The sequence below is a fragment of the Dermacentor silvarum genome, chromosome 3 (assembly GCF_013339745.2).
Source record: "Dermacentor silvarum isolate Dsil-2018 chromosome 3, BIME_Dsil_1.4, whole genome shotgun sequence".
NCBI classification, from domain to species: Eukaryota; Metazoa; Arthropoda; class Arachnida; order Ixodida; family Ixodidae; genus Dermacentor; species Dermacentor silvarum.
Genome location: NC_051156.1, coordinates 109,948,224 through 109,959,562, shown reverse-complemented (window position 1 = coordinate 109,959,562; position 11,339 = coordinate 109,948,224). Strand labels below are relative to the sequence as shown.

The window sequence follows — 11,339 nt, the reverse complement described above, 5'->3', positions numbered from 1 at the left end:
GAATGGTGTGATGAGAGTTTTGCTTGACAGCTCGATTAGCATGCAAGTCTACTCAATAAAATGCCCTTGATCATATAATGCGCGGAAATACCTCAACTTTTGCATGCTCCCGGGTGGAGCGTTTTAAGTGTGTACAATACAAAAGCCATTCTGCACAAGAATGTTGTGTCTGCCTTTTCTGAAACAAATAATGTATGGCACATCTCTGACTATCTTTTACTGCTTTAGCAACCCTCACAGCAGAATATGATTCAAACCAACAAGATACAGGAAGCAAAAACAAAAACAAAACAAAAACAATCTATTGGTTTTTAACAACCACTTTTGAAAAGCCATATTTTAATGGTGTATGTTTCGGGGGGATTGCAAGCTTGCGTGTACGCAAAAGAATCCAAATGAAATGCGCGGTTGTGTCACATATTTATTACGGGTTTACTAATGGTAGGGTAGTTTACGCTACTCCGGCACAGTTCGAAAACCATTTGCTCCCCAGGTAAGTCGCATGTTCGCAGATGCACTTCCGTCGTCAATTCGCAACGGAGAGAAGCCTAGTCGCGTGAGAAACCTGTTTGTCCTCCGCAAAGCGAAGTTCAGCCAACGTTCAATCTGCGTTTGCTGCCTTCTTGGAAGAAACGCCGGCAGAGGTCCCCCGAGATCAAGGCCTCCTCTCCTGTGATAGACCTGTGCCAAGGAACACGACAGGAGAACAGTATTTTTATTACTCAATGCATACAATCCCTCACCCCTCTTGATCAACATTATCCAAGTTGTTGGCAAGGACTGCTTTAAACCACACTGTCTTCGAAAACTAAATTTGACATCGAATCAAGATAAAGTCCTTCACAACATATCATTCTGCTTCGTATACGTACATTGGTCTGGTGCTTGGTGGTGCAGGATGAATGAGCCAGAAGCCCTCTAACATTCAAGGCTCTATCGTGCAGTTCGGTACAATGGTTTAGTACTTGTTTTAGTATAGAAGCAACAATGCTGCTAGATATGCGCATGAGTATATAAAACAGCAGATATTGTATGAATCAGTGAACAAGATGCGTATCCGGAACGAGAACTCAGTTTCAAGATGAACTAATTGATAATAAGACAATCAGTATTATCTTACTCTACGTGTATCCGTTTCCTATGAAACGTTTTTTCATCAACTTGTTTTAGCACACCAGAATGGCGCATAGTGCACGACGCAATGCGCAATATGAGTATCCGCAACGCGAAATCGATTTGAAATTGAAATTATTGACGAGACCCTTTCTTAGTAAAAAAAACATGGAGTACGCTTAAGCGTCGCCTTTCAGAGTGGAACGCGATAGCGTTATTGGACGCCGTTGAAGCCGACACCGACACCGTATTTTCTGCGACATGGGGCCTGGTCAAAATTTAGAGAGGCTCCGTTTTGTTGCCTAGAACCAAAGTACAGTGAAAAACCACCAGAATTGAAGGATGCTCAAGCTTCGCCCTTAAGAGTTGAACGCGATAACATTCAATAAACCCTGGCTGCTTATTAGGCTCTTTTCTCGTATTTTAAAATTACAACCCGACGCTATCACGCGTGTAGGTTGTGGTATAGTCGTACTTGACTATTTTTCTGACGGATTTTACTTTGAAATGGATGTCCCCTCGAAAGTCAGATGTTTGGCGCACTCCGGTCGCCGTCCTCTGTTCTTCCACTGTGGTGAGGCAGATCATTTGTACCGCCAGTGCCCATACCGACGCCTTGCGTTGCGGGGCTTTTCCGACTACTCGCCACCACCCCGAATGGGCCAACGACCTCGGGACATTGAAGATTATCTGGCTCAGCAACGCATGCCACCGCCTACCGGGCGGCAGTCGCGCTCGCCGTCGCCAAGGCGATTTTCACCATTGCCTCAGCGGTATTCGAGCAGACGGTCGCCAAGTCCCCGCCGGGAAAACTTACTCCAGCGACCTTTGGGGTTGAGGCCGCTGGCAGTCGAAGCGCTGAAGACCTCCGATGGACGCGAGTAACCAAGGGTACCGGACCGACATCAACTGCAGATGAACGGAATGACCGGCATTCGCTCGACATACCTGTGGTGATTGACGGTTATGCGGTTAGCGCTTTAGTGGATACCGGAGCGGACTATTCTATATTAAGCGGGAAGATGGCGACGTTTCTGAAGAAAGTAATTACACCTTGGCATGGTTCGCAGATTCGTACGGCTGGTGGTCACGTCGTTACTGCATTGGGAACCTGCACGACAAGAGTTCAGATTCGAGGATCGACATTCGTGGCGAGTTGCCTTGTCCTACGCGAATGCTCCTGCGACGTCATTCTCGGAGTTGACTTCCTGCAGGAATACGGCGCTGTTATTGACTTACGGGGAGGTGTAGTCACGTTCTCAGCCGACCAAGCAATCGACACAAACGCCGACAAACGACGTGACGACGCGCTACGTGTTTCCGCCGAAAGTGTTACGCTTCCTCCACGAGCCAGTGTTCTTGTCGAAGTGATCTGCGGTGGATTGCGCGAAGGTGGAGTGGTCGCAGAAAGTAACTTAGCGTATCTACTGACGCAATGTGTTTGTGCGGCCAGAAGTGTGCTACAGCTTCGTGATGGCCGATCTAAGTTGCTAGTCACCAACTTTAGTAACGAGCATCGACACCTTTTCCGCGGTACTTCGATAGCGTTTGCCGAAGAAATAGAACACGTTGCTGAATGTTTTGCCCCTGAACCAGTGAGGATGGTTGACAAGGCACTGGGCAACGTCGACATTAATTCAGAGTTGTCTCAAGACAAACAGGCAGCACTGCATGAGCTCTTGCTTGAATTCAGGGCATGCCTCGCAAGCTCGTCTAAGGTGCGCCAGACTTCAGTTACAAGGCACAGGATCATCACATGCGACGACGCACGCCCGATACGCCAGCAGCCCTACCGCGTGTCGGCAAAGAAACGCGAAGTGATTCGTACGCAAGTACAAGATATGCTTGAAGACGGCGTGATCGAACCTTCCAACAGCTCATGGTCGTTCTTGTCAAAAAGAAAGACGAAACGCTAAGCTTTTGCGTCGACTACCGGAAGCTCAACAACGTAACTAAAAAGGACGTGTACCCACTGCCAAGTATCGACGACTCGTTAGATCGACTGCGGCGTGCCCAGTACTTTTCGTCACTCGACTTGAAAAGTGGATACTGGCAGATCGAGGTAGACGAACGAGACCGCGAGAAAACTGCCTTTGTGACTCCCGACGGCCTTTACGAATTTAGAGTGCTCCCTTTCGGTTTGTGTTCAGCCCCAGCTACTTTCCAGCGAATGATGGATACTGTCCTCGCTGGATTGAAGTGGCAGACTTGCCTTGTGTATCTTGACGACGTAGTTGTCTTTTCTGAAACATTTGAGCAACATCTTCATCGCCTGCGGCATGTTCTAGAAGCGCTCCGATCGGCTGATCTCACGCTTAAACCAGAAAATTGCCACTTCGGTTATGAAGAGCTCAAGTTTCTTGGACACGTCCTCAGCGCCAAAGGAGTTCGACCCGATCCCGACAAACTTGCCGCTGTTGCATCTTTTCCTCCTCCTGCCGACAAGAAGGCCATCCGACGCTTCCTGGGCTTGTGTGCGTATTATCGCCGCTTCATCGAGAACTTCTCGAAGATTGCGGAACCCCTGACTCGCCTTACCTGGGATGACACGCCATTTACCGAGTCGACTGACGCACGCCACGCCGGCCTAGCCGTCAACTTGAACGAATAAATTGGACCAAGTCTCGGAGAGACAGAAGAGGCCGCAACTTCATCTGCTCGAACGAGTGATATTGCGCGCGTGTGCTATACGGGGAAATGCGTTCGAGCAGATGTCGTTTCAAGGACACAGGTCGCAGCTAAAGCGAGCTTTGATGCAATGGAAACAAACACGATGATGATAGTGTTTTGCACAATGGAGCCAGCTGTAGAAGAAGACGATGACGAACGCGCGAGCAGTGGCACGAGCGCGTTCGCGCGGTTGCGCCGAGGGGCTTCAACGAGCTGTGCAAGAAGACCACGACGCTCGAGCCATTGCTGATGTTTATATTTTTAAAGACGATAGTCTTTCTTGGGGAACTTAAACGCTGAAAATTTGGTCTGTCTGTCTGTCTGTTTGTCTGCCTGTCACCCGATTCAGCCACTCGGCCAAAGTTGGACCACTTGCTGACCGCCCACACTACTTAAACTGGTGCGGCTGTTCATACTTGTGAACGTTATCGATCACAAAGTAAATATTACGCATATCTGAGGCGCAACATCACTAGGTAAGTATTAGGAGGTGTGTTCCTTTAATAGAAAATACATATAGATACGTAACTCTAAAGACCCTAGTTTCTTAAGCTGCGCTGAAAATGCCATGCTATGCGCACCGACGAAGGACGTTCCCCGACTACGCGCCGACGAGCGCCCACTGCCATGGAGGAAGGAAACCCTCTGCACAAGCTCATGTTTCCCGATGTATTGCCAGATGGCGTCCATGTCTCACGCAGCGCCTCCTCAATTTTATCAATTCCAGCCAGATGCGGCAGATTCAACATAAAGGAAGCGCTGTCTGAGGCAGGGCAAAACATAAATGGCCGCTTGATGGAATAATGCGGTAAAATGAAATCTGTTCAAACAAACCTCCATTGCATTTATCATGCCAGGACGGAAATGGTACGAGAACAGCATCACGGGTGGCTGCGGATCAGACCAGCACTCATGTAGTACGGCCGGCAGAAGACTATCGTCTTTCGACGACATTTGCAGCGAAGCACGCAGATACGCGGCAATTTTTTTTTTGTTCGAGGATAGCGGATATGGCCTAGCCATATACAGCTTCGCTGTAAAAAGTTCAAGTGACATCTCACTGAGTGAATGCGGCTTACGCGCAAGCGTACGGGTGGTATTCCTTTTCTGTATGTGGTATTCCATTGCTCATATAATGTTTTAAAAATGCTTTGATTGTGGGTAAGCGTGGCGGTTTTTTCAAGGCTCATTTTTTAATTTGTACATTTTATGTCCGTTTTTCAATTTGTATAAGGTGTAGAGTGCCATCGGGAAAGATGGTAAGGCACTGTAAGGAAATACACAGTCTTTATTATTTCTAGAAACTTGGTAATGCACTATTCACACTATCAATTTCCCGTTTTTCTCCTTCCACTTCTGAAGTCTCCTGGGCCCAAACTAGACTTGGTCAACCCAGCTCGTGACCGACGTTTGGCGACGACTTCGGGGTCGGTCGCTTGCGTCGCTGCTCCGTTCTCTTGCTAGGCGCACATCTCGATCACGAGACGAACTCGGTACGTCCATAGCGCACACAGAACCCGTAGCAACTACCAGAGGACGTCAACCCAGCGCGCCTCGGCCTACCCTCCTCCTCCGAGGTGCTTCACCTCCTTTCTCCTTCTTGGCTTCGCCCAATGCCACCTATACTTTTTTCTAGGTGGCGTTGCTTTGCAGCGTGCTCAGCGCGCTCTTGCATACTTTCCCCGTAGCGCGATTCTATTCTCTACCTCCAAGCGCCTTCCTCCTCCGGCGCTCGCTTCTCTCGCGGTTTAACTGATATCGTCGCGCTCACAGACAAGGCATGTACGCTTGCGCGTTCAACTTCCTTGCTGCAGAAGAGTCGGAGAGGGACCATGCATACTGCCCACTAGTATCACAAGAAAATGGTGCAGTCTCGCCCGAGAGGCGAAACACCGATTGTGATATCAAATAATCAGACGGCTACACGAAGAAAGGATAGTTTTATCTGCTGCGTAAACTTGTAAACGTTTGTTTACTGAGTAAATTGGCAATCATGGTGTCACGCGTGCACAGACAAATATGAACATATCTCACTCGATGACTGCGGACACTCGCTGTCAAAATGTTGGGGTGTAGATTCGCTCGCAGTAGCAAGTGAATCACCCTTAGTGCTGTCTTTTAGGGGCGAAGCTCCTTACGCCGTGAGTCAGTCTCTCCTCCGTCGTAGCCACCTCGTCTAGTTCGTGAAGTGATCACTAGATGGCGTTGGTGGCGCTCGCGGGTTGGGCCTCTTTTGAAGTCAGAGAAGCACAAAGCAAAATTAGTTTTGAAGAAGGGCTCAGGAACATGGATGAAAATAAATGGGCGGTGAAAGTGCACAAGTATCTCTACATGAAAAGCGTGGACACAGAATGGAGGAAGAGGTCAAGGAAGTTGGCAACCAAGTACAGGATAATCGAGACTGTAAATAGACAACCAGGGGTCAGCAGATAGAAAGTGAGAGAAATAGAGACCGTGAATTGGATGCAAAGAATGGAAACGAAAAGGACAATGGAGATTTTCAAGAATGAGAAGAAAGAAATTAGAAGGGAAAATCTGTACCATAACACAAAGTGCAGTGCCTTGCTATTGAGGCTCGAGCCGGTTGCCTAAGGACGAAAACATATCGGAACAAATATTCGGAACTAGATGAGACATGTGTATGCTGCAGTAAAGATCCAGAAACCACTCAGCACATCCTAATGGAATGCGACGGGATCCACCCAGCGAGAACCGTAGGTAACGTGCAACTCCCAGAAGCGCTTGGGTTTAAAGTGGAAGGAACCATAAACAGATCAGCCGTAGAGATCAGCAAGAGACGATTAGAGTACTGGTGGAAAAAAAGCAGGGAAAAGATGGATACGACCTGATCTCTTAAAATCATAGGCAGCGGTACAAGGTAAATTTTTGAAAAAGAAAAATAATGAGAGGTATACAAAAATGCTAGATAAAGAACATGTATAGTATACCTGATTAAATCAAGCAGGCTAGGTGACTATTTGTCGCCGCCCCGTTTCAAAGGGGATGCCAATAAATCATCATCATCATCACCATAGAGATACATGGTAAAGGCTAGCGTGACGGGATATCACTAGATGGCGCTAGTGCAGCATAGTTGACGCATTAAAATACGAGATAACGCTGCGTCGCTCGCTCCATTCAGATGTATAGGAGCGCATAGTGTGATGAGCGATCACTAGATCATTGGATGGAGGCGATTGTTCGAGATGTTTCGATGCAGTGCGATGGGAGACCGCTAGGGGTGAGAGCTATAAAATGCGCTCGCTCTTGGCGCGCTTGCTCTTTCGCTCGGAGTCGCTGCGCCATATAGAAGACAAGGCGGCGGAGCGGAGGGCACGGAAAGCGGCTGCAGCGCTCGCTCGCAGACGCACGGAGGCGCCGAGAAACGGATCCCCACGTTCGAGCCCGCGATGCAGAAGGTGCACGGCGACGCCGAGAAGCGGATCCAGAAACTGTGAGAGCCCGAGAAGCGGCGAGGAAACGCGCGTACAGGCGAGCGGATCCGGAGGCTGCGCGAGCGCGGGAAGCTGCTGCCAAGCAGGAGGAGACAGAGCGTCCCGCAGGCGGTGTGGCCCTCTACGTCAAACAAACGGAAACGGCTCAAGACCTGAAATTACCACTCTCCACTCAGAGCCATAATGGGGAACCTGCCGGTGTAAAGCTCTTTGACAGCGGGATCAACCTACTCACCTTGTATCTAGCTCCCAACCTGTCGGTCGGAAATGTCAAGGGATACATTGATACGGCATTGAACGATTACAATACAAAGTACAAGAATGCACCGTTCATACTGGTTGGCGATTTTAACGGGGATATCGCAGACAGGAACAATAATTGGCTTGTACAACACATGGCTTGCAGATATGCTCTCACGTGCACATCCTTTGACTACTTGAAACCCACGACCACCCGAGGGACGTGCATAGACATTGCATTTACGAACGTCCAACTGCAACCCATACAAGAACCGCTTTCCTTGCATTTCACGGACCATAAAGCCGTCATTTGGAAGGGACAACGGAAGCCAAACCTCATCTAAGAAAATGAATAAAAGTTCTTATGTAACCTCCCACACTGGTTCTCACGTCTTTCATGATGATGTAATGGGCGAATTTTCACGGAAAAGTCATGAACCTCCGGAGCTTCGCCCACTCATCATCATTCACTCCGTGGATATGCTGTGAATTTTTTTTCTTCAACGCGGACTAGGCAGCAACAACACAGCGCACAAAAACCACTACCCCTCGGAGCACCTCGACTATGTACCGACCACACCTCGCTCACAAGATAGGATCCGCGCGGCCGCGCTCAGCCACCGCAGGAGTAGAAACCTACCCCGCCCCCCCCCCCCCCCCCCCTTCCTGAGGGTGAAGCTTGCTGTCCTTTAAGCCCAAACCACATGTACGCTTGCGGACACGCACAAGCTTGCGTCTACGCGCCTTGCGCCTCCCACGCCTCGCGAGTTATGGCAGTTTGAATCCAGAAAAGCACGACAGCGCGCGCTCTCTGGGCTCGCTCATGTCAGTCGCCTGGGCAGACGCCACTTCGTACTTTGTCGTTGCCAGTGTTTCAAAATGCTTCGATATCTATAAAAGTAATTGTTACATTTTTAGAGCTGTTAGATCAGCACAAGAAAAGAAGCAGCATTTTCTTCCATGATATAAATTTGCTTCATTCAAAGTTGAATGTACCGCGCCTGAGCTGCGTAGCCAGGCGCGCCGACGCGAGGCAGCCCAAACCGCACAAGCGCGCGATAACAGCGGAGAGCTGTTCACCCAGATCGCGCCGCGTTTCGATGCGTTCGCGCCGTACCGTACCGTCTGCGCATGCGTGGGTGCGCGGACGCGAGCTTGCGCGCGTCCGCAAGCGTAAATGTGATCTACGCCTATACATCACTCGTGGAAGGTTACATTGTAATCGTAGTCGCCCGCGCGCTTTCCAGAAAAAACTACACAATTCATGGGCTGTATTCTCGAAACGCATGGCGGTTGCAGGGCCACCATTATCCGCCAGGTTAACTCTCTAATCGGATTTCGAGAGGTGACGCCTTTTAAATTTCTCCAGGGAAGGGAAAGTTTTGAAAAAAATTCAATTTCGCGTTTTCACGAACTTGACAAAACGCTTCGTCCATCGGTATGTCTCGTAATCGAGCGAACGAGCACCAAGAAATATGAAAGAGGGAGCGCGGAGTGCGGATGAAAGACGGCGACAGTGACGAGAGCGTGAGGACGAAAGTGGAGGAGGAGGGTATGGCGAAAGCGTGCGAAGAATAGCGTAGTGCCGCGCAAAACGGGCTCTTCGGCGACCATGGCTACGAGTGGCGCCAGACTAGCGCGCGTCTTCTGTATGGAAACAAAGTTCTGCATGAGCGAAGGTCTGTCTGCGGCGGCTTCTGTGAATCGCGCCCACGCGTCACCCATGCGCTGCCTCTCGCGATCGCCCGATTAGCGAGGCTGTCGCGCCACACTTCGCTCTGTTTGCAACGTGCCACACGAGACATATTCTCCACGCCAGCCAATATATCGTGACATGAAAATGCGTATACAACTTCCCTCAAACTTACCGCATGCTACCGTTCAATATCGCGAAGTTAGCGCTTTAAAAAAGTGGTCGCAGTTTCACCTGAAAGGCGAAGCATCAATTGCGATAGCAAATTTGTAGAGAGCTATACGGAGTAATTGATAGTAGCTTTATCAGCTGTATAAACTTGGACATGCAGCAGCACCGGCAACACGCAGAACTAATGTCGACGCCGTCGGCGTTTTGCCCCCGTTCGCACAAAATGCGTGCGGCGTTGCTGACTGGTGCCGGAGCCTCTGATATAAATAGGCACTTGGTGCCGCAGCTAAAAGTCACCTCCCCCCCCCCCCCCCCACCGCCTTTAGCGCGTCGGAAGAAGGCGCGTTTGCTCTCATATACGGTGATTGTAAAGGAGGAAAGAGACGCCTACTTCTGCAGCCCTTAAGGAAGCACGGCGCAGAACGCGCGTTTGTTTTCCGCCGTGGGTTCACTGCCCGTGAAAGAGCGCGTCCCTCGCGCCCTTTCACTCGCACATACAGCGTTCGGCGGCGCGCGGCGACGATTTCATCTCCATTGACGTCATACGGAACCTCACGGCAACGGCGACGGCGACGGTGACGGCGACGCCGACGGCAGAAATCTGCTTTGGAGTGTCCATATAATTGCTATCGCAATAAAAGAAATTGAACGGTAGCATGCAGAAGCTCAAGCACGGAATCTGCAGTTTCCCGTTACTTGCCTTGGTGGCGTAGTGGCTTTGGCGTTGGGCTGCTACGCCTGAGGTGGCGCGATCAAATCCGGGTTACGGCGGCTTCATTTCGATGGAGCCAAATGCAAGAACGCCAATGTGCCGTGCCTAGGGTGTATGTTAAAGAACCCCAGGTGGTCAAAACCAACCCAATTTCCCCCACTACGGCGGGCTTATCGTGGTTTTTGCACGTACAGACAGAGAGAAGAACTTCATTTTTTAGAAGAACTCTGCACGTAAAAACCACAAAATTTAATTCAAATGCAATGGTGCAAGATAGCCGCCATGTCAGGTTGCTGATAATTTTAAGGATGTTCTCGTGAGGAGCGTCACAGAAAGGGCAGTTTCGTAAACATCAACTTGAGAACAAGGGTGGTGGTTTGGGCTAGTTTGTAATTCACGGTAGAAACGACGTACAGCTCGAAAGACAGGGGCTGAGAGACGACGCACACTGCGCAGTGTTTGTCGCCACTATCAATCCCTGTGCTTCGCGCTATACGTCGTTTCTACCGTCAATTTGAGATTGCTTCACGTGGCGCTGGGCCGCCATTGCAGAGAATATGCACCATAATTCGTGATGCGACGAGCTGCGCGAATTATACAAATTAGCAGCCATATACAATGGGGGCCGAGAGGTGTGTGTATCGCCGCATTTTCCCGTCGTTTCAGGTCACAAAAATATTTTGTTCATAACGTGCACTTAGAGAATTTGCATGGCTCTCGGGTAGTGTTGGCATTTGCATTTTGGGCCGTCATTTCTTTAGAAATCGCGTGTTTGAAATAATATTGGTTGGACATTACGATTCTTCGGCGACTTTTTGCACTTTTCACGGATGCGTTCGTATTGCAATCAAGATTAATGCATTTTAATATCATCGAAGATTATGACAACACCGGCTTTTAATTTATAAAAAGAAATGTACGCAAGGCGTCGCCTTGAAGTTTCCTCATACGGTGCGAGCAAGCAGAGAAGTGAACGAGATATGGCAGCGCAGGCGCCTGCCCGGCCAAAGCAGATACATATGTCGCGCCCGCAATGCTATCGCTAATATTCGGCGGCTTCTCAGCGAGCCGAGTCGGGCTGGATCTCTTGCGTTTCACGAGATGGCGATAACGTGGCCTAGAACATTCTGAGCTCTGAAACGGCTAGCAAAGAGGCTCGATCGGCTATGGAAATCCCGCTGGCCGTGTTGGTTGTTTCTTGCGTCACGGGCAGTCTCGGCACGTGGCCCGTTACGTAACGGCCCACGTCAGTCGTAAGGCGTGACCAACTGAGCACGAGGTCGCG

The 11,339-nt window shown here is 49.8% G+C and overlaps 1 protein-coding gene across 1 annotated transcript in view; it reads right to left on the bottom strand.

Moving 5' to 3' along the window:
- Positions 1–401: 401 nt before the first annotated feature.
- LOC119445686 (uncharacterized) overlaps positions 402–11,339 on the bottom strand; it is a 29,858-nt gene continuing 18,920 nt past the window's right edge. Inside the window, exon 3 of the mRNA XM_037709966.2 lies at positions 402–681. Within this exon, the coding sequence (XP_037565894.1) occupies positions 457–681 (225 nt within the window). The 3' untranslated portion in view covers positions 402–456. The remainder of the gene's footprint in view (positions 682–11,339) is intronic.